A 24,918-nucleotide genomic window follows, 5' to 3' on the forward strand; every position below is an offset into this window, starting at 1 on the left:
ACAAGAAGATGGTATGTGTTGTTAACATATTTAAATCTATGCAATGTCCACATCACTAAAATATGCATACTTTACCAGCTGATAAAATAATTTAAGAAATGTGTAAGGAAACATTTATTCCTGATGGAAAGCTGCAGAAGACCTCTTGGAGAACAGTGCATGTAAGATCTGCATTTGTTTAAGATATGGTGACACAGACATAAGGGACTGCTGACTATTTTCATTTATTTATTATTATTTATTTTGACATTTGTTAACCGGGTTAGTCCAACTGAACATGAGCTCATTTTCAGTGGAGGCCCAGTGAGAAAAGCTCCATACAGAGCATGTATCATAGCAGAAATAACAATAAGTACAGAAAGCTTCAAATATAAAAGACAGTCTAATACAGAGGTAACTGTATATACCAATAAAATCTCAAATACAATACAAAAAAATAAATCCGGACACAATTAAGTAAATGATAATAGAAGACATATGGTGGTTACAAAAATCACATAAAATATCAGAATACAGTATGTAGTAGAACAAATCTGCAGCATCTGGAGTAAAGAAATATGAAATAAAAATGCAACCCAAGCAGAGGAGATGATGGCAGTACCTACGTGGAACAGTAAGGACAACAGAATACGAGATACTGTATGCTTAAAGTACTAGGGGTGGTTTGAAAATGGATGTGCAAGTGGGAAAAGACTCAGAGTAAAAAGGAACATACCATAAGAGAGCTGGGTTGGGCTTTGGCAGGAGCAGATCCATGAGTTCAGTCAGTTTTTTTTTTTATGATGCGAGTATTGGATATAGTTCTGATGGTTAGATGAAGTTCCTTCTACACTGAGGCAGTGGAGTAGCTGTATAGATGTTGGCCAGTTGTTTTCTTTGGGCTTATAGATTTCCAAGAGAAACTGGCCAGAGCTCTGGAGAGAATGACTGGGAGTATAGAAGTAGATGAGGGCTGAGATAATGGAGCATGGGGTAGGTTTATTGATGATGGAGTGAGTAAGGAGCAGTGAGCTAGAAGGAGCTGGTGAGTGAATTCTAGTGAGCTTAGGGATTTGAAAGAAAGGTAGTGGTGTGAGTTAGTGTTGGTTTGGAGCAAATCTAGTGACCTTGCTATAAGTGAGTTCAAGCTTAGACTTTAGTGAGGATTGCAGGTTGGTTAAGATTGGAGAGGCATAGAGTAGACTAAGAAGAAGGTATGCATACTCAACACAGAGAGAGAGTTTAGAGTCCTTAGCGAGGAATTTTTTTGTTTCTATAGTGCAAGCCCAGTTTTTGGTGAGTCTTTTTTATGCAGTGTTGAACGTGTAGGTTGAGTTTTACTTAATCATCACTGATAGCTCCCAGGAGCTTGGTTTGAGTTTTTATGTTAATTGCAATGTTGTCAAGAGATGTGATAGTGAATTAAGATTTAAGGTGAGAAAGGGATTTCAGGAGGAATAAAATAAGTGTTTTTGTTTTTTTTTTTTGGGTGGGGGTTGAGTAGAAGTTGATTGTCAGTTAACCAACTTTTGACAGACTTGAAAGAGTTTTGGGTTATAGTGTGGAGGTGAAAGAAATTATCCGAAGTGGAGATGATAGTGGAATCATCTGCATATTGTATGAGAGAGGAGTGGGAGCATGAAGTGTGGAATGAGTCAGTGAATATGTTAAATAGCACTGGCCCAAGAATGAAGCCTTGTGGTACTCCCAGTTGACAGGGAGGAAGGGTGAGAAGGAAAGGAGATGCTTGACGGACTGCTGTCTGTTGGTAAGGTAGCTTAAGAACCAATTCAGAGTAGTATTAGAGAGACTTAGATCAGACAATTCGGGAAGGCAGTAAAGAAAAAATGTGGAAATGTGGGGTGCTGAGTTGCGTTTTTTTGAAGATTCAGTAAGTTTGTTTAACTTCTGTGTTCTGATTCCAAGCAGAGTAGGCACTGGATGGGCCTTTGTCTTGTATACCTGAAAGGTTAACTATCGGTCTATTACTGGAAAACACTGAAACAAAAGTTTGGTAGCACTTTAACAGTCACAAAATTCCATTTCATTAGAACCATGGGAACATGAATTATATTCTAGCAGTTTAACAGGAAAAGCCAACAATCAACACATTTATGTAGAGATTACAGGAGGGGGTATCTTAAAAATTCCCTGAAGTGCCTACAACTGTCATTAGTTGCCCTAAATGTGCAAGGATTGTGGTAACAGGTTTGCCCAGTTATGGCAAAAGGTTATCCCACTGATTAATGATTGACAGAATGCTGTTTAATCAAGATTCATAGACCAAATGGTCAGTTCATTAAAACTTTTCTAACCTTATCTACAGATATGATAAACTTGGAGTTAGTTTTATTGGTTGGGGTAAGCCTTCCTTTCAGAGTGGGTGTGGGGGTCTTCCCGTAGAAAAAAAAGGTTAGTGAATAACCTGTTCAGTGGATTAGGCTCAGCAGAACAGACTGTGATGAACTGCCTTTTGATTAAATGAGACCGATTCCAAAATATCCTAAAGTAAAATTTTAAGACAACTGCATAAAAAATAAAAGTATTTGGAATAAATGCAGCCTTTCTGTAAGATACATGTCATGTTTTCTTTTAATTGTATTTTAGATATATTTCAGCTTCTGTCTCCCAGTGAAGATCCATATCCCTTTAATCTATACACAGCTAGGGAGGCCTGTCGAAAAAGAGAAGGAAAAATTGCATGTATTAGTGAACTGGAGTCAGGTCTCAGAGATGGATACCAGTCATGTCGGTAAGTTTTGATGGAGAAATTGGCAAAGATTGATGAAAATAAAGTGGTAAAAGTAGAAAACTGTGTGATTTGAGGATTCAAAGAGAGTAATTACTGTTCACTTTTCCTGTTATTACAGCCATTAAAATGTTGTTGTTGTGTCTTTCGGCCTTTCCTGGTTAGGGGTCGCCACAGTGGAACTCCGGTCCGCTAATGTTTGGCAGATAGATTTTTACGTGCCGAGTTGCCAGCCCTGACGCACAACCTTCAACAAAGGTATGCCCATTCATGCATGTCTCCACGCAGAAGATGCTCTAGCTGAGAATCGAACTGGACAGCGTCTTACTGTGAGGCGACAATGCTACCGCAGCATACAGCCATTAAAATATTCACACTTAATCCACAGGAAGTTCAACAAAAGTTTTGAAGTTATTTCTTTGTTATATTTAAAGATGTAGTATATTTTGTATTCAGGCACGCTAAAGTTGGTTAGGTTGACAAAAAGATAAACATGATAATGATGAAATGTGATCTTGCATAATAAAAAGAGGCAGAATACTTGACTATGTCATATGTGATCCAGGTTTGACAACTAAGCACTGAAGAGGAGAGCTCACCTGGAAGAATGTGATTTAGTGGTCAAAGGATGGATTTCTGATTGAGCAAACTAAGGGTTCTGTTTTTCAGAGGTTAAAGAGAATTTGTAGGGATGATCCATTTAGGTGTGCCCTACTGATGTCTTTGGCTTTTATGTATGGAGAGACATGCAATGCTAAAGGTGCAAGAGTGTTCTTCCCTGCAGGATAGACAGGGTGTATACCATTCAGTAAAAGAAAAAACTTCTTACACCCTTCAGATCCAAGTAACGCTCCTCCTTTCATATCTACTCACACCTCTTTAATGGGAACATAATTTCTTTCATGAAGAGATTAATAGCATGTATCACCTATGTGAGGGCACTACAATTGATGATGGAGGAAAGAATGCTGGAAATAAGAGGTGGCTCTGTTGAACAAAAACAACCTGATTTTATAAAAAATGTGTAGGCGTAATATGTATCATACAGCAGAGACCTAGCTAGCTCAATTAGTGCCCATGCTGGCTTACAAACTTGCAGCCCACCCCTTCAGCTCTTGAAGCACTCAACCTGGAGACATCAAAAATCTGGGCAAAGGCATATGAAAAGTAGGTACAACTGGCCAAAAATGTGGATGCTGATTAACATAGAATTTGCATACATAATTGTGTAACCCCACCACCATGATTGAATTCTGGGATACAGTATGAGGAGAAAATCTGGACTGTTAAGGGGTATGATCACCCCATGTGGCCAAAGCAATGACTGAAAGGGATTCTGGGCCAGTCATCCTACTCAGTAACATGTAATAAGAGCATTGATCTGTGTAAGTACAGTACACCAAGAAGAGGTTTTATGCTAAAGAAACAAAGTAGTAACAACCTGATCAGTCTGTTTATGTGACCCACCACTGTCTGTCAGGCCGGTCACCCCATTACAACTAGCAATTTTAAAGCTTCCAAACATGAAATCAGTTTCACCAATGACAAAAGTGAATTTTGTAGCCATAGAAATAATAAAAAAAAACTGTAAGCCCTTTACAATGCTGCTGAGGGAGAAGCAACATTTTCTTGCACAGATGTCACAGAATTCAGCTTATTTTTACTAAAGAGACGCAGTTCACTTGCGTAATTAACTTAAACTTGCGTTTGATATTTTACGTTTCCTCAAGTATTAAGCCAGCAACAGCATCTCAACTATGTAAAAGTTGTCAGATAGACATTGAATGATTAGGGGATGTCTATCATAAAAATGGTAGGGTACTCTAAAACTGTACCAGAATAAACTTGCTGAATTATACATACATTTTACTCCAAACAAAAAAAAAAAGGAAACACCACCAGAATAATTATAATTATATTAACTACATTTAGTCTGTAGCAGTCTCGGTGGTTCTTTATGGAAAGTTTTAAAACACCAAAAATTACCCAGGTATTCCTATAATTTAGACATGACTGTATGATTGCCTCATCCCCCTTCAAGTTAGTAGTGCTTTTTCATAATCTAAATTGAAAAAAAAAAGTGCTACCCCCCCTTCACCTATGTACACATGCTAGAATATGGTAGGAACCTCTCTGTGAGCACAAATCAGAACCACCAGATTTAATTCTGCCCTTTGTTCTTCTACCAAAGTACAACATGTAGCTTTTGCCAGGGCTAAATTGCTATTTAATCATAGCCATCCCCTCCCCAGACAAATAAGAAGAAAAAAAAACTACTTATTCTACTTTATACAGTGAAGTTAAGGGACATGGTTTACCAGAATGAAACCTATCCCTACAGCATAATAGTTTAATATATTAGTACTAGGCTAATTGCCCTTGTGTACCATTTTAAGCCTAGCCAATCATCCCGTGTGAGAATCAAACCCTACACTTTGTGTTTGTAAGGTTAACACCTTAGTCAGTATGCCAACCTCCCAACCACATTTCAACAGAATGGCTTTGTGTGATTGTCAGTGCAGTGATTAACAATTGTTTTAGGCTGGTAGCTAGGGTATAACTAAGAAGTTAGTGTATTATAGAAATCCAGCTGATGGTACTCTTTAGAAATCAACACACAGGTGCGCTGCATATACAGAAAATGCTACCTGCTTCAAGTTTTAGGAGTACCTAATTCTCTATCAGACTTATACAGAAAATCATGCAGTCTATAGGTTCGAGTGATCACAGCAAACATGTGGAGTGCCCTTACTTCAACTATTTGCATTCATTCTTTTATTTGACAGACAGGTGAAGTCAGATTCCTCCACAAACAAACACAGCTTATCTTGCAACAGTGTAGTTTTGCACGTCTTGCACAATTTTCAAATGTAATCTGAAGTACATGTAATGCACACATACACATGCATATAGATCCATACAAATATGCATAAAAAACAACTTTACATATCAACACATATAGAGCATACATATCCAAACATACATTTAAAATACAGCTAAATGACACAGATAGACAGTTGCACATAAATATATTGTTTGTTTTTTCACCATGCTACTGGAAAGCACATCTGAGAAAGGTCCAACCTACTTACCAAATTAACAAAATAAGCAGTCAGCAAATCAAAGAGCCACATATGCATGTAAAATATATACTTTTAATGTACTCTAACGTACCAAAGTTTTTATTTGCCTAGTACAACTTTCAAACAAACTTGTACATGTGCTTTACCAGACAGTTTTTACTTTAATCTCAAAACTGCCATATAAAACACAGCATCACCTAATGCCTCAAATGAATAAAAAGAAAACGACCATGTGAACATTAGGTCATGTCAAAGATGAGAGCCAAATTGGCAAGTCACTGCTCTCTCATTATACTGAATTGCTTCTTAACTAAAGGTGTGCTGAAAATTATTTTCAAGTAGTTTAAATACAGTGCCATCACCACATGGTATGTCTTCTCAATCATGTATAAGCATTAAAAATTTTACTAATAATCAAGCAGTACATCTTCCAAAAAAAAAAAAAAAAATATATATATATATATATATATATATATATATATATATATATATATACACACACACACACACACACACACACACACACACACACACACACACACACACACACTTAAGTTCATTTAGAAGGTAGATAAACATCCTGGCTACTGTAAATGACAACATGGTGACAGCAGTGTCACAAGTGGTTCTCCGACCTACGCTCTGTATCATCACATTTAGGTCACGTGCATACAGAGCATCGCAAAAATGCACAACTATCACAAAAACTACCAGATGTTTTCCCTTCAGATGGCAGGGAATACTGGGTCGGCACATCACACTATCCGAAAGCACAACTAGTGACAAACTCAAACTATAAATATTAGGGCTTCAAGGGAAATATAATTATGCAATTAAATAACCAGCTCCCTCAAAATAAATCCTGCTGTTAGAGACATCAATCAATTAACAGACAAAACATACTGGCAGTAGAAAAGGTTCAGTAAGCAAGAGTTAGAGTCAAACAACATCACCACTACTATAATCATAAAACACTCATCTCTCTGAAGTATGTTTACAACACATGCGCATTTTCACATTTTTGGCTGCTAGCCTTTGCATACCCTACGGAGACTGGTCCACTGAAAGTGTGTTTTGTGTACTTTGTCATATTCAAGTGAGTCAACAAAAAGTATCGTACATTACCTTGGTGAACAGCAACATTGCACCCATGTCCATCACAGTACACCAGTCCCAGTTAAGTCAAGTCACCATACTAAAACAGGCAAAGCCATCAACCCCCGTCTGAACAAAAGAAACAAAAATTTCCTGATTACTTAGTTTGTAGTTGCCATTCTAAACCACCGCTGATGTGTCATTCTCATAGCTGTAACTGTCCTTCACTTACCTGAGCCATGTAGAACCTCTTCTCATGCACTTACTTTTGTGCAACATACAAACTTTAAGCACTGAAGATGAAGAATATATATTGTAGAGCGCTTTCCATAGAGAAAGTTGCTGTATTTAACTTCTAGGAAGACATCTTCTGCTTTCTCCAGAGTCCAGGCAACTTACGTTTTTTTTTATTTTTGAATCTCTCGGGTCTCTGAGAGTCCACATGTAGTCAGGTACTCCCTCACGAAGCTGATGCCATCATGCATGACCCTGCATGTTGATGATGGTGAAGGATACTCTGGTCATGACATGATGACATCATCCATGCTTTAAAGTTGTAAATAAAATAAAAAAAAGAAATCTGGAATTGAATGGGCTATTCAGAAATTCAGGGCACTCCATTATTTTGCCCACAAAATTGGTAAATTCTGAGGAATTTGGAACAGTTGAGAGGTATGTCTTGAAGTGAAGAACAAAAAAAAAGGCCTTCCTACAGTACTGTAGCCAATACACAGCCTAGCTGTTAAAATGAAAAATGGGGGAAAAAAAACACTGAACCCAAATGCATTTCTGTATTGGCATTTTGGTACAGAAAGCGCTCTCAATTGTGCCCTCTAACATTTTGCTTCTGTGCAATTTTTCCCTTCACTACACCCTTGCAACACCATGTAATTTACTCCTACCCTTTTCTAAAGATCCCACTTGTGCTGAAAAAGATTAATGAGTGTTGACTCCACGTAAAGTTGAAAAGGTTATCAATACATAGTAATGTTCAAAATTCCACAGGGACTTGGTCAGACCACACCCCTGAATATTTTGTGATGTTGTCGAGGCCACATAAGGAAAAAGATGTCAGACTTCTAGAAGGAATTCAAAGGAAAGCTAACAAGAGGTTCATGGAACAGTAAGGAGCTAGATGAAAAAGGAATAGGGAGGACAGGAAATTGGTGAACAAAATTGCCAAAAAGATGTGATGGAGTCACTTTGAAAAGGAATGACAGAGGGGGAAGGAGGATCACAGACAGGAGATTGTAGGTATTAACTTTTCCTGAATCTCTAAGAGTATGTTTTCACAGAGATTCTTAAAATAGACTTCCAGAGGATGTGGGAGAGGAAATCTGTGAAGGCAGTCGAGCAGGCAGTCGAGCAGGCATGAGACAGATCGAAAAAAATCAAGGTAGACAGGCTTATTTTGTCTTTTCTGTTGCCAAGAAAATGTAATGTAATGGTATTTTCAGAACTATCCCTGTAGATGTAGGATCACCTAATGTTCTAAGCCTTTGAATACCTCTCTGTACAAGACTATACCTGCACATTTGCTGTCTGTTCTGTTTGATATTCCAACTTAAGATCTTAATCCTTTTGCAACTCAGTATTACTATCTTTGCCTTGATCTTATAACTTTAGTTAGCTCTCTCTCCATGCCTCTCTTCTCACCTGCACTTTTTCATCTGTTTCATATCTGTTATTTTTATGTAATTATTACTCTACATTTGCCATCTATTAGCACCTACTCATTATTATAGATTATTACCACAGCTATTATATGTATGGCAGTGTAGTAATATTAAATATATAAAAATTCGACCTCAGATACTTTTATCACTAACAGTAGAGTTAAGTAATGCTGGCTCTAGCATCCACTAATGGTCTCAAAGGGGGGTTAGTGATAGACTTGTGAATCTTTGGAACTCCAAAGATAGTAGGTATTCTTGGTGCTGGTGTATCAAGAAAATCAGCAATTCCTGCATCTATCCTTGCTTCAATAAACAACTAATCAAAAATAGAATGAATTCTAGCATAAGCTATGTTTAGCTCCATTTTCTTAATATATTCATCCAAGTCTAGTATCACTAACCCACACCCTTTGTACGGTTTCATTGTTCTCACTCGGGCTTGCTGAAGCACAGATAAAGCTTCCTTTTCTTCTCTAGTTATGCTGAATTTCTAAGTACAACTTTTTTTATTATTGTTATTTTTGTTTGAAGTTACTTGGTTAAAAAAATCTAATATACACACTTTTTCAAACAAAGCTATAGTAGGTTGTAATTGAGGGCAGAAAGTGCTAGATACATAAAATTGTGTTACTGTGTGTTGCCCCTCCCCAAACAAAACTTTAAAATTAAGTTTTCTTGTAAACAGTTTAAAATCTGTAATTAATTCTGCTATGCTAGTTTTTACTGTGGGGACAAAAGTAAGTCCTTTTGCTAGTAAATCAGCCAGCACCAAATCCAATTTAAATTCAGAATAATTAAAAATATTAAAGTCACCTTGCGTGTTACACACTACTGTGTGTTTTAATCCATTTAGTTCTGAAGTCTGACTTTCCAGTCCTTCACTCTCTATTGTTTCTGATGTGAACTGTAGCAAACTTTCGGGGCTCCCTGCCTCAGTTTGTAGCCTGAGGCAGGATGCTGAAAATTTTCTCCATTGTTTGGACCATGCTGTTGGCCCACAAAGTTAGTCCTCATTCTATAAGTTCCTACGTTGTTCGTGTTATTATTGCTAGTGTTATTATTAGAAGCATTGCTCTTCTTTTTAGTGGATACATATGTCCAACCTTCTTCACTCCGTTCCGATCCCTGAACAGGTAGAGCCATTTGGTTCACAGCTACTGCTGCAGTAACTTCCTGAATGCCCAAATTTTTCTGTATACCAGATTGTGACAATGGTGGTGCAGGGTAGGCAAAACCTTTTGCATACGCTTCTCTATCCCAATTTAATTTTTTAAGCTTTGTGCTTTTTAGCTTCTCTATATGCTGGTCAATACTCGTGAAGGACCTTTCATAGTCATATTTGTATCTATGAAAGTCACCATCCTTCCTAATTTCTTCATCTGTAACAGAAACTTCATGTAGTGAACCATCCACCATGATTTGGTAGTGTTTACTAATTAACCCTAAAAGTTCAATTCCATGGTTGTTCAATATTTTAATCAAGTCTTTGTGAAAGTCTGAACCGCCTATAAGGCCAGTGGGGTATTGCCAAACACGAAGACCCTTAGGTACTATACCCTCACTGGCACATTCTTTAAAATAGGCAAGTTCTAACTGAAGTTTTTTATATTTAAGCAATTTTGCATCCAACTGCTTTAGTTTGTCATTGATATTCTCTGCAACAAACACGGATCCTGGTACCACAACAAGTCGACCAAAGACACTAATCGGAGTACATGAAATATTCTCTGTTCACATGTTTTCTGCAGCCGAATCACCCAAAGTTCAACTAGTAGAAGTTTGCTGTAGTGACAGTAACCATTCTAACCAGGAGTTCAAACTAGTGGGTGGGGATTCCATAAGCCTTATACTAAAATGTTATCATGGTGAATATCATTAAAATTCCCCGAAGGTGTAGCATGAATAGTCAAATTTAGAAGAGGGTCCACACTTACTGTAGGCAGTTGGCTAAATGAATTGGGCTATGAGGCCTCACAGCACGAGATTTTTCTGACCTTATAGTTTCCACCAGAATAACCATTTGTTAAGGAAGATTTGGTTATTGATAAATTATACCATGAACTCACCTGTTTGTTTCACTTCCTTCCCTCCAGAAATGTCTTAGCTTGTATTTTGATAAGGACAAACAAGTTGAAAGAAGTCACAGAATCCAGGTGTAGTGGTTTTCAACAAAAGAATGATACCTTAATACCTAAAGTGACTGCACCCGATGGTACCCACCCAGAAGGATGCTGTATATGCATCCTGAATGCATCCAGGTTCTGCTGCAACTCCTTTAAAAATTGATGCCAGTTATATAATTCCCCAGTAGAGCGGATGAACATCCAAACCAAGTGTCCTACATTAGACTCCTTTGTGCTTCCCCAGCAACAGAAAAAAGTACACTGCACATGTGAAGAACTACCCTCAGACAGGTTGACAATTGGCTCCACCTCAGTGCTTATGTGTTTATGACTCTCTGCTGCCACTAAGTCTCAAAGCAGGAGTGGAGGTGGTGAAAGAAGAAATGACAAAGCCTTTCATCTTTCAGACTTATTCTTCTAAGTCTGAGAAGTTTTGCATCTGAAAAGGGATGTCTTAAGTGTCAAAGTTTCTTGATTTGTAAATTGTCTTGAACTACCACAGATTCTGTTACCTCTCAAATGTGATACCTGATTCTGCAAGCCCTAATGTATGGCAAATAAACTGGATTTGACCATATTTAAAATGAGTTGTGAACCTTATCATTACAAAAAAAGTACATAACTAGTGATCTGAGAGTGTTCAGTCTCGCCGTTTGTTCTTACACATGGGTTAGGAGCCGATCCTTGGCTCTGAGTCAGCCGCTTAGCAAAGCTCTGCATCGAGAAGAAGCTCGAGACCAACCTATCTCCCACAATTCCCTCTGCCCTTACCTCAGATCTAGTTTGCCGCTGCAACTGATCACATCGTTTGAAGAGCTCTGAGCCAACTTCAGATAAGATTTACCTTTTTTTTTTTCAAAAATTTTGATCTAAAGTTATTGGATTGGGACACTTTTTAGTGTGTGTGTGTGTGTGTGTGTATGGGTCTTCGGTTCCGATTATCTAAATCTTTAGTGTTTTAAAACAATTTTGTTTAGAATTAGGATCCTAGGGCCTACCCCACTCACTAAATTTCGGATTTGACTTAGTTATTACTTCATAACTTTATTTCTTGGCCTTTGGCTAAGTTTAAGTGTATTGGTGTAATTTCACTAGCTATTGTGACTTTTTTGACATGTCTGACAAGGTTAAGTCAGGGTTTAAGAGATGTCAGTGCAGACAGAAGATGTCTGTCACAGACAACCATAGCCCCTGTGTCTACTGTCTTGGCCCTCTCCATCTTCAGGAGGACTGCTCCATATGTCACTCCTTTAGTGGAAGGGTCATGACAGATAGGCGCAGGAAGCTCATGGACAGGGGTCTCCTGAAGCCTGCTTTTCAAGAGGCTTTAGATAAGTCAGACCAGACTTCTAAATCTTCGAAGGAGTCGAAGACTTCGGAGCCTACGTCATCGGCTTCAAGCTCTTCTTTTAAAGTTCGTTCACCGGTTCCACAGACTTCGGGGCCAAGTATCGAACTAGTGTCTGTCACCGAGCCTCGAGTCTTGGAACCGGTGACAGAACTGCCACCCCCGGCTCTTTTGAGGTCGGCACCATCTTCGATTTCTTCGACGCGGTCTTCCAAGCCCCTCTCCGACATAGACCATGTGGTGCAGAAGCTGATGGAGAACACGGCCCTATCCAAACTTATTGCAGTCTCCCCTTGTCTCCATCTGATCCTCCTCCGAGACCTGTTCAGCCCTCGGAGCCGGTAGACGCTGATTTGTTGATTGTATAGCCCTTGGTGCCGGAACCGTCCCTTTCTCGGTCGGCACCGTTTACCTCGACTCCGTCGGAACCTCTCCCGGACTCGCGGAGCCGACAATCTATCCTTGGTTCCGGGACCGAGAGCCGAACTGATGTTTCGGCGCCGACTCTCCCTCTCGGTGCCTCGGCACGGATCACCTCGGCTCCGTCCTCGGGATCGGTGCCCTTGGCTTCTGCGTCGGAGATTCCTCCACGTTCTTTGGAACCGGGGGATTCCTCGGCTCGGGGTCCGGGGGCCTTTGATCTTATGAGGAAGGTATTGTCTTCCCAGACAACTACCTCAGCAGAAACAGCGTCTCCCTCCCATAAAGGCCCGTTATCCTCTTCTGCAGCTACGGCTACTCAAAAGCGTCAAGCACCACTGTCTCAGCCGCTCCCAGAGGGAGCCCCCTCTTTTCCTCGGAGGCTTCATCGGATGCCCCCCCCTGAGGAAGTCCCGAGGAAAAGATTGTGTAAGAGGAGGCACTTGGATTCTCCACAAGAGTCCTTAACATCGGACACTGACTTGGATAAGTCAGAAGGGTTCCCAAAATCACCCTCGGAGGATGTCTCCTTTTCTGACATCCTGGAGATCCTAAAACAGAGAGGTGATTGGCAAGCCCTACCCCCTTCTGAGGATGAGTCAGTCTTGCTGAAGGCATTCGGTGCTCGCCCTTTTCCCTCCTGGGTCACTCCGCCCTTTGATGAGTTGATGGATTTGATTGCTCAAAGGGCGTGGGAGACACCTGACACAGTGGAGCCAGTCCCCAGAAAGCCTAATAAGTATATTACGGCCCCTCAGGACAAGGCATACCTCACAAAGGGAGTTCCAGTGGACGCTATGGTGGTGGCAGCTGCCACTAAAAAGGAGATGTCTGAATCTTCCTCATCTGTCCATCCGCCTAACAGAGATTCTAGGACCATGGACAGGTATGGGAAGCGCATTTTTAGTTCAGCGACTTTTTCCATGCGATCGCTGAACTATTTGACACATTTCACATGTTTACAGAGGGATCTAGTCAAAGAGTTGGGAGATACCCTCCAGGGTACTACAGATGTTGCTGTTGCGGAAAAGGTTACAGCACAGCTCAATACCCTTACATCAATTGTGAACTCATCCATGAGGCTCATCTCGTATGCAGCCGAAGGGTCGAGTAGGGCTGCGGCTTCAGCGATTGCTCTCCGTAGACAATCCTGGATGCGCTTATGCTCCTTTGTGGAAGCCTTCAAGTCTTCCTTTACTAACGCCCCATTTGATGGTGCCACTCTCTTTGGCCCCAAAGTAAAGGAGACCCTTACCCGGTGTGAGCAAGAGGGAAAGACTCTGTCTGCTGTCGGAGTCCATTTTTCCACCCCATCCAGACTGTACCCCAAAGGGCAACGAGGTGGAAAAATGTGGTTTCGTAAACCCCAAGGTTCTTTCCAAAGCACACAGGGTGATGCCCCCTCCAGAGGCAGAGGGGGGGCAGAAGTGAAAGACGTCACCCTGGCAGCAGAGGGGGTCCGCAAAACCAAGGCGACAGGGATACGGTCTCTGGGAAGCCTTTCCAGCACTCCTGAAGGGAGGCCCGACTGTCCTGCTCTGGAGGCAGTCGGGGGTCGCTTAGCTTTATACCCTCAGGCCTGGCAAAGTCTTACCTCAGACAGATGGGTAAAAAGCATTATTACCAGAGGTTACAAAATTCCATTTCTATTTCCCCCGTTACACAGAAAAGATTCCTAGATGTACCGCCCCATCTGCGAGAACCTGCAGCTATAGAAATTTCAAAGCTGCTAGAAAAAGAGTCATCCAACCAGTCCCGGCGGACCGAAGAGGATTCGGAACTTACTCAAGGTTCTTTAGTTCCAAAAAAGACAGGGGACTGGAGGCCAATTCTGGACCTAAGCAATCTCAATACCTTCGTCAAAAAAGAAAAGTTCTGGATGGTCACGCTTCAATTGATCCTTCCATTCTTACAGAAGGATGACTGGATGTGCTCAATAGATCTCAAGGACGCATACTACCACATCAAAATGGCCAGAGCGTCCAGGGATCACTTGCGCTTCAGGCTGGGAGCCAGTCACTATCAGTTTCAGGCCCTGCCCTTTGGTCTAACCTCAGCCCCCAGGGTTTTCACCAAATGCATGGCAGTGCTAGCGTCTCACTTGAGACGCCTAGGATTCCAGGTGTTTCCGTATCTGGATGACTGGCTCCTTACTGCCACCACCGAGCATCGACTGATACAGGCCAGGGATTACACACTCGAACTTTGTGTTCAACTCGGAATTTCCATAAATTCCGAAAAATCTGCATTACAGCCGTCACAGCATATCTCATTCATAGGAGCAGATTTGGATACCCATTGCTTGATTCTAAGACTTCCCCCAGAAAGAATAGCCTCTCTACAAAATCACATATCTCTACTCCTGTTGTCCAAGAAATCCCCGGCCAAACTGGTTCTAAAAGTTTTGGGACTCATGTCGGCTTCCCTCATTGTAATACCCTTGGGAAGACTGCACATGAGAGTTCTTTAATGGCTGCTGTTCGTACAATGGTCATTCCAACAGTTACCACTGACACACGAAATTCACATCACAAACATCTGCAAGACACACCTATCTTGGTGGCTACAGAATTGCAATCTTACCGGCGGCCGGCTGTTTGTGCTACCCACTCCAACAGCTACAGTGACCACGGACACTTCCCTGATAGTGTGGGGGGGCATCTTTCAGGGACAGACAGTCCAAGGCGAATGGACCAATCTAGAGTACAACCTGCACATCAATGTTCTGGAGATGAGGGCAGTGTTCCTAGCATTGCAACACCTTTCTCCCCTTCTACCTCTAGGGACCATTGCAGTTCAAACGGACAACATGTCCATAGTTTGGTACATAAACAAGCAAAGGGGAACCAAATCTTACCAGTTGTGCAGAGAGGCCATGAGAATTTGGCAATGGGCAGAGTCCACGGGTCACTTTCTGATAGCAACGCACATCCCGGGGTTATCCAACATCATAGCGGACAGATTGAGCAGAGCCATCCTGTTACCTCACGAGTGGTCCCTCAAACAGACAATAGCGGACATGATATTCCACAAGTGGGGCCAGCCTTGCTGCGATCTGTTTGCGTCTCCAATGAACGCCAAATGCAGAAGCTACTTCGCCCTATTACTCCCACCAGGGGAAGTCCCCAGGGATGCTCTGATTCACGATTGGCCCCCGGGTCTCCTGTCGCCTTCCTCCTATACCTCTGATACCAAGATTTCTGCAGAAAGCCAAGAATCTGGAAAGGACTGTAATTCTCATTGCCCCATTCTGGCCTCGTCAAATTTGGTTTCCCTTTCTTCAAGCACACCAAATATGGGAGCCCTGGATCCTGGACCCAGAGCCAGATCTACTGACCCATTCGTCAGGGGCTCCCCACCCATCGCTCCTGTCCCTCAGACTAGCAGCTTGGCTGCTCCGCTTCCCTTCTTAGCCAGGTCTGATCTTCTTTCTCCTGCGGTTCAGAACATTCTAGTAGCCTCTCATAAAGCTTCCACTACAAAAATTTACACTAGTAAGTGGAAGCGCTTTGTATACTGGGCAACTGCACAACATTTAGATCCCTTAATAGCCCCACTAAACAAAGTTTTAGAGTTTCTATCCATGCTATTTCACCAAGGAGCTTCTCCTGCCACCTTGAGGGTTCAATTGGCTGCTATTTCAAACTTTCATGTAGGAGAGAATGGAGCACCTATTATGACTCATAGGCTTTGTAAGGCTTTTCTAAAAGGGTCCTTTCATATTAGACCACCAGTCAGGTTCCCTACAGCTCCGTGGAATCTAAACCTCCTTTTATCCCAACTAATGCTACCACCCTTTGAACCAGCCTCGTCCTGTTCTTTAAAGTTCTTGTCATGGAAAACTCTCTTTCTAGTAGCTATCACTTCAGCCAGATGAGTGTCAGAACTTCAAGCTCTTTCCATTAAGCACCCATATTTGATTTTTCACCCGGATAGGGTGTCCCTATGCACCAACCCGTCCTTTCTTCCCAAGGTTTGTTCAGTCAACAACATTAATCAATCCATTGAACTCCCCACATTTTTCAAAAACCATTCCAATAAGCTGGAATATATGTTACACAAGATGGATGTTCATAGACAACTCGGATTCTATCTAGATAGAACAAAGGATCACAGAAAAGCAGACCAACTCTTTATAGCCTTTGCGGACAACAGAAAGGGCATGGCAGTGGCAAGTACTCTCTCCAAATGGCTATCTGATTGTATTACTTTTGTTTATACTGCTACTGAGCAGAGTTTGCCCACCAAACCGAAAGGACATTCTACTAGATCAGTCTCTACATCTCTGGCTCATGCGGCCCGCCTACCTTTGGATACTATTTGTGCGGCCACCACTTGGTCTAAACCTCATACGTTCATCACTCATTACAAAGTGGATAGGATTTCCAGGGACAGAGCAACCTTTGGTTCCACTGTGCTCAGGAACGTTCTTCCATGAGTCTCTCAGGGTCACAGAGCTAGGGACGCTACCCATGTGTAAGAACAAATGGCGAGATTGAACACTCTCACATAAAGAAGTTATGTCCTTACCATAACGTTCCATGTGGAGTGTTCATCTCGCCTTTGTTCTTACATTCCCACCCTCAGGTCAGGAAGAACGTCCAGTTTAGAGGTCTGGTTTGGCTCTCCCGCTACTGAATTCTCTCTGCTGTTACTGCTGGTTTCAGCTACGCCCTGGTATGTATGTATGTATGTATGTTTACATTCCTGTTGGGGATCTGGTATTGTTTTGCAAACTAGATCTGAGGTAAGGGCAGAGGAAATTGTGGGAGATAGGTTGGTCTCGAGCTTCTTCTCGATGCAGAGCTTTGCTAAGCGGCCGACTCGGAGCCGAGGATCGGCTTCGAACCCATGTGTAAGAACAAAGGCGAGATGAACACTCCACATGGAACGTTATGGTAAGGACATAACTTCTTTTTAATTACCAAAAAAAAAAAAACTCAGCAGTCAAAGGAAAAAGAGAGAACCAAGAAGTATTGTTATTACTTTGTTTTATTCATTAAGCAGTTTCATTAATCAGAACCATGCCATTATACCCTGATAGTGCAAGCATTTTTATGACAAGCCATCCTCTCCCTATAGGCAATCTCACCTCTATTCCTGTGCAACTTATGTATACTAATTCTGAGAATGTTTACCTTGGACTCAATATGTATTCCCCATTTTCACTGATATATTTTCATTGGTCTGATCAATGCAATTATTACCTTCATAATTACAATATGAAACCCTTTGTTAAGGTACCCATATGAGCTCAGTCTTGTGCTTTTTTTTTTTTTTTAGTCAGGTGATATTTTTCCTCTGACATTCCTGTGTGTTATGACCCTTGTAGAGACCAGAGCAGTTAACAGTCACCTGTTAGTTAAGCTGTCCCTTTTTGTGAACCTAATTCCTGCATGGAATTTAAACTCACAAGTTAATCTTCTGGAAGGTACTGTTCTGTGTTGCCATCACTCTGCTTGTAGAATCTCAAGAGCTTCAGGACTATATTTGTAGGATTCCTTATTTGTTTTTTTCTCAAGGATTATAGGTTCATAGGTTCATACTAGGCTATCTGCCCTGAGGCAATTATAAGCCTAGCCCGATTTTGTATGGCATACGCCACCCCTTGATTTGAGTATACTGTGCCCTTTTTAAGGTTTAGTTTACTGTGCCTCTGTCTAATACTGACACAGGAGCAATCCCTGGGACAAACCTACAATCCCCCATCCACCTATCGAGATTCTTCTTGAAGAGATTCACTGAGGTGCTCTGCCTCACATGAACTGGAATTCTATTCCAGAGCGAAGGGAGCCTCTGGGTTATGAACCTGTCCCTCCAGCAAGTTTAATTTATTTCTGTGCTGAGGTTCAAGTCCCTCGAGCGTGTGGCTCTAAGGGATTTAGATTTACTGAGATGGAGCATGTCCATTAATTCTGGATTTGACATAGCTTTGTATGTCAGGCATAGATCGCCTCGAAGTAGGCGGTATGCAACTGAGTAGAGCTGGAGTTTTTTTAACCAAGCAGCATATGGCATCTGTTTGAGACCCTTGATCCTCTTGGTGAGATACTTTTGGGGTCTTTCTAATTGCTGCAGATGTCTGGTAAGGTACATCCCAAAATGGGCACTGTATTCTATGATGGGCCTGATGAGGGATGAATAAAGGGGCACGATTACCTCTCTTGATCTACATGTGAAACCCTTCGTGATGAGGTGGGCTATGTAGAAGGTCTTTCTAACCACTTTGGCAATGTGGTTTTCAAAGGAGAGATTGCTATCAACTTGGGTCCCCAGGTCCCTAATAACTTTCTCTGTACTTAATGGGTTTCTGCCTATGTGGTAATTTGTGGGCACATTGTTTTTGCCAAAGGGTATGACTATACATTTTTGGCATTTAGCTTAAACCATGGTGCTGGCACCAGTTATCTGTCTCTGTGAGACCTTTTTGAAGGATGTTTGTGTCAGCTGGAGAGTTGATTATGGCGCCCAGTTTGCAGTCGTCTGCGAACTTGGTGAGCCATAGTACTCCCACGTTTGCCTGTACCTCGGAAAAGTATATACCGAACAAGAGTGGTCCCAGGACAGAACCCTCTGCGATGCCACTTGTGACTGGTTTCGAGTCTGGCATGGCTCCAGCAACTCTCACTCTGTGGGTCCTGTCTTTGAGCCAGTTTGCGACCCATCTTGTGACATAGGGGTTTATATTTAAGCTGGATAGCTTATCTATGATGCCCGAGTGGGGTATTGTGTCAAATGCCTTTGCAAGGTCCAGATAGGCTGTGTGGACTACCTTCCCTTCATCTATGGCTTTGGTGACTGTTTTGAAGAAGTCAACCAGGTTCAAAAGGCAGGATCTGCCCTTGACAGAGCCAAACTGGGTAGGATCTAGTGTCTGTAGGTCCCCAATGTCTTTGTTTATGAGCTCCATGATGATCCTCTCCATAGCCTTGCAGACTAAGCTAGTCAGGCTTATGGGGCGATAGTTTCCAGGGTCCATAGAGGCTCCACCTTTGTGGAGTGGGACCACTGTTGCTGTATGCCATTCTGTGGGCACATATCCTGTAGTGAGGCTGAGATTGTATAGCTGTTTTATTTGAGGGATTAGTTCCTCTTGGAGTTCATGTAGGACGCAACCTGGGACGCCATCTGGTCCCATGGAAGCAGTGTTTTTTGCTTTGGAGAGTGCAGCCTTCACCTGAGCATCAGAGATGTTTGGGAGGCAGCCCTCTGCTGGGATAGATACTTGCTCTTTTGGGGGGGAGGGGGTGGAGAAGTTTGCACTGAACCTGTCTGCCAGGATATTGGCGATGTCTGTGGGTTCAGTGTATTTTTATGTTTAAAATCAACTCAGAATAAGTCTGGGAGTTGCATCTCAGGTTTCTAACATAACTGAAAAAAGCCTTATGATTGTCTTTGGTGTCCTGTGCAATTTTTCTCTCAAAGCTGGCCTTGGAGGATTTTATGAGGGATCGTAATTTTTTGCTAGCACTGATCAGAGATGCCTTCCCTATTGGGGATTTTGCTCTATCATGTAGTAGCTTCCTCCTTCTGTTGTACAGTTTATTTATGGCAGGGGTCCACCAGACTGGACGCCTGCCTTTGGATGATTGGGTCTTGGTTTTGTTTGGGATAGCATGATCCATGCATTCCTGGAGATGTCCGTAGAATGCGTTTATATAGGATTCTTGGGTGCCTATTGATATTTAGTGGTGTCAGACCTGAAACTAGGCCAGAATATATGTGAGAGAGTGCAATGCCTCTTCAGGTTTTACCTGAAAATGACAGATGACTTCAGGATGATGCAGCAATTGTCTGTTTACTGTGATCTGGGGAAAGATGGATTTGCAGTGGTTAATCAAAACCTTTCCAAGTGGATTGCTAACTGTTTTGTGTTTTCCCATCAGGTGGATTACTATCTGTATTATGTTTGCCTTTTCAAATATGTGTCTTTTTGAAGACCACTCCATCAGAGGACTGCCTGCTCCTGCAGTTTCTTTCAGAAATGACTCCGTAGTGGACATTTAATTTGTGCCTAGTTGAACATCTCTTTACTTGTTTCCCAGGCATTACTGCTATGATTTTAGGAGTCAAGGTTCTGTTAACTACTTGATACTTAAAGATTTGCCTTTCTGAGTCAATGTTTATAGGCTTCTCCAGCCTGTTGCTGCAGGTTACTTTTTGTAGACCAAGCAAGTACGTAACATATTCTTTTATGTTATGTTTTTTTGTTACATGACGTACCATGCTGGCTGTGCTACCTCAGTGGATGAGTCCAGACTTGCAGAATTGGTGGGCTCAAAGACCCTTAATCACATGGCAGGGAATGCATTGTATTTGTCAACTGAAGCCAGACATGAACAACATCGTGTGGATTAGAGAATACCACAGCATGTGCCAAAAGCAGGTATTTCTATCCATTGGCACATGGACTCAAGAAAATTCAGACTTCTTGAGATGGATATATTTGAAGAAGAGCTCCAAATAGTTACTTCTGCAAAAGACTTTGTGCAGAGCAACTAGTGAGAACAGATAATTCACAGTCTATGAACTTGTGCAAATGAACTGATGTTGCTGCTGGAGTTTTGATTCCACCTGTGTTGAATACTATAATATGCAATTTGTCATAGATTTTAAGTTAATACCATTTTGTTCTGGATATGTGCATCTATACCACATAGTCTTCTTAGATTGAAAATCTGCAAATGTGCGATACATAGGTAAAATGCTATGATGAATAGCTTAAAAATTACTGAAAAAATGCACAAACATACTTGATTGATGTTTTATAACAGTAAGCCTCTGTGAAAGTTAGCCAGATTCTAGAATAACATATAAGCAGAAGCTATGGCTGACTCATTCCTATATTACAGGTTCAGGGATGTTATGTTAATGTGAACTAATTTTAGCTATACAAAGCAAATTCTAGCTAGGTATTAGATTCACATGCATGCATTTTCTTCGTGTGTTTTGCAGGTGTTTGTTTCAGTTCCAGATGTCTGGGTCTTGTTACCTTTGGAATGTATTTTTTTGTTTTTGTCAGACAAAGATTTTTACAACAATAAAACATTTGCTTATATAGCACAATTGTTCACCTCTAAAGAACCTTGCTCAGCAGATGTGGATGCTTCATAAATGTGGATCTGATTATGCATAGAATGGTGGGATAACTATGACTGTGTAGCACTTCAGCTATTTCTAGTGTGCTGGGGCCCACAGGTGCTGAACTTTTGTTTACCATGAACGATGTGACCACAGCTAAAGAGACACTACTGTTGTTGAGCTATGAAAGAAGACAGGACTTTCAGAAGAGGAGGTCACAGTTATGGACTCTCGTTTAACTAATTGAGCCCTGTGATTTAACTATAAATTTTTTTACAAGATATATACTGCTTTTTGATCCACAGGAACAGACAGTCTCCCTAACCACACAATTACTGTTTGAGTTGTGTTCCATACATACATTTTCTCACCCCTATTTGTTGAGATTCTATAATCCAGATACTGGCACCCAGTATTACTGCTGAACAGGTTAAAACAGCACTGTCCAAGGCCAAGAATACAGCTTCTATGGGACCTGACAGTATCCCTGGCTGTGTTCTACATGAACTACAGAGTGGACTGGCACTTCAACTGTGTGCCGTGTTCAATCACAGCCTCACCTCAGGCTTTGTCCCTACCAAATGGCGCTCTGCTGCAGTCATCCCTCTCCACAAAACAGGAGCGTCTATAGACATTGGGAACTATCGCCCCATTAGCCTGATTTGTCTGATATGCAAAGCTATGGAATGCATCATCATGGACCTAATAAACAAAGATATAGAGAATCTCCAAACTCTGGATCCCACACAGTTTGGTTTTGTGAAGGGTAGATCATGCCTGCTCAACTTGATCGACTTCTTTGAGTCAGTCACCAGAGCTGTCGATGAAGGCAAGGTGGTTCGTTCATACATCCTACCTTGATCTGGCCAAGGCCTTTGATACCATTCCCCACTCAGGAATCATAGAAAAACTCAGTAAGCTAGGCATCAACCCCTATATCACTAGGTGGGTTGTAAGCTGTCTCACAGATAGAATCCACAGTGTGAAAGTAGCTGACTCCAAGTCAGACTGCCGACCAGCCATGAGTGGAGTCCCACAGGGTTCAGTCCTGGGTCCTCTACTGTTTTTATCTACTTCTCTGAAGTCCAGGCCAACACGAAGGGACTCTGGCTGACAAAGTCTGCAGATGATTGCAAGTTGGGAGGTATTATTAACTCCCCAAGTGATGTTGACATACTACAGAAAGGCCTCACTGAGACAGATGACTGGTGTCAGAACCATGACCTTAAGCTCAGTGCCAAAAACTGTGTCGTCATCCCCTTTGGGAAAAACCCAATTCTCATGAATTACCACATCGATGTTAGTCCACTGAACACAGAAGGTGTTATAAGAGATCTGGGAACACAGGTTGACTGCATTGCCACTGTGTTCAGAAAGTCCTTCTATGTAGCACATCTCATTACCAAGGGTTTTGCATCCAGGAAGAAAGAGGTCATTGTCTCCCTCTACTCTTCCCTCATTAGGCTAATCATTGAGTACAATGCCCCATTTGGCATGTACCTCACTAGACACCTGCAACAACTGGAGAGGCTGCAAAAGCACCTCACAAAGAGGATCCTAGGCCTTAAACACTTGTCCTATATGGACAGACTCAAAAAAATTCCAACTATTCTCTGTCTCATATCGCCTACTTAGAGGCCATGTCTGACCCACCTTTGTTAGAAATGCTACATCTAAAAAATATCCCAATCCCTCTGCACCACATGCTCCAGAGATCTCAACCTCATTACCACAATCTACAGAACATGCTGAAGGGACAGGTTCATAACCCAGAGACTGCCTATGCTATGGAATAGACTTCCCATACATTCAAGCAGATCACCTCACTGACCTCTTCAAGAGAAATCCTGATGAGTGGATGGGAAATAGAAAATTCACCCCAGGGATCGCTCCAATGGCTCTACTTAACAGAGGTGCTGGGAAGGGAAATAAGGTCGGTTGGCATGATGCCAGGGTAATCCTATGGGCTAGGCTTGTAAAGGCTCCAGGGCTATTAGCCTAGTATACACCTATGATGTTATTTTCATGACTTAATATTAGTATTTAACATTATGCTGGTAATGCCACCTTTTCAGGTTCCCTAACTGGGACATTTTTTTTTTCTGGAAACGTGTAATTTTTCAGGGCAAACCATACTCACAACCAATGTAAAGGGCTTGAGTTCATTTGGAGAATCTGAGCTGTTTCTGTTATTTTGTATCATATCAAATAGTCCTTAATATGTAAAATAACTGTTGCATGCAACTGTTAGAGAAAACATAGGAAATACTTTTTGTTCCAGAATCTCAGGACATTTTGATATTTTATTTTTTTCACAGAATGCAGCTGCACAAATAGGAACCTCCTTGCAAAGATGAGGGCAGGTGGTGGCAACACTACTGATATAGAACCTTTGTGAATGAAGTAAAAACATGATGTTAAGTTGTCAATCTCGCCTTCATTCTTGCTGGATGGGTTCGGAGCCGATCCTCGGCTCCGACTCGGCACTTTTGAAATCCCACCCCTTCAATTATTTAAATTTATTGGCCATCCTACAGTATTTCATAGCACCAAAATACAAAAGTAACCACCCCTTTCAGTCCATCTTACTGTTTTAAAAATAGTAACTCTCCACTAAACCTTAACTTTTTAAACAGGTAAAACTCAAGTTACCTACTTTCATATCTAACCTCTCTAGTGCACACTGCAGAGTGCATTCTTTTCAATCTTACCTTTAAGCATCCCTGTTACTAGCACTTTCTCTAATACCTAAAAAGATCATCTCTACTTGACTCCAAGTAGACTTTTCTCTATCTGTTAAACCTAGCACTTGCTCCTATAGTACTTATTACCTTGATACGGCACTCTTATAGATAGCACCCCAAAAGGCAAACCCCATTTCTCGGTCACCCACGTCCCCGAATCTCTTTTAAAGTTTTTGTCTAGTCCTTCTAGCATGTCGAGGATCAGTTGCTAGTGTCCTCTCCTGCTCAGCTGGTGAACCTGGGAATATTGAGGCAATGTTACAATTGCCTCATGTACACAGACAACCCTCTCCTCCTCCCACAAAACACAAATACATGCGAGATGCAACTATACGGCCAAACTGGAGGCTGAGCTCTCTCAACATAGGACTGGCAAGACCAGTCAGGAGGAGAAGGTTACCACACACACTATAGACCCAGTCTCACATAGTACCATCACAACCTCAAATCATACACATAAACACACAAAGACATATTCAATGGTTCTGATCAAAAATCTACCAAAACAGCAGAGGCCACCAAAGCAGACACCCAAACAACCACCACCTCAGAACACAACACCTGCAACACATAGACCTCACAGTCAGAGTGTCAAACAGTCACAGCCCTTAAGGCCAAAC

The 24,918-nt window shown here is 41.7% G+C and overlaps 1 protein-coding gene across 2 annotated transcripts in view; it reads left to right on the plus strand.

The window, feature by feature from the left end:
* LOC122811177 overlaps positions 1-24,918 on the plus strand; it is a 3,180,768-nt gene that overhangs the window by 687,453 nt on the left and 2,468,397 nt on the right. For both annotated transcript variants that reach the window (XM_044082849.1, XM_044082848.1), the window contains exon 5: positions 2,587-2,731. In XM_044082849.1, coding sequence (XP_043938784.1) covers positions 2,587-2,731 — 145 coding nt within the window. The remainder of the gene's footprint in view (positions 1-2,586; positions 2,732-24,918) is intronic.

The sequence above is a fragment of the Protopterus annectens genome, chromosome 9.part0 (assembly GCF_019279795.1).
Source record: "Protopterus annectens isolate FY-2018-M chromosome 9.part0, PAN1.0, whole genome shotgun sequence".
Lineage (NCBI taxonomy): Eukaryota > Metazoa > Chordata > Ceratodontiformes > Protopteridae > Protopterus > Protopterus annectens.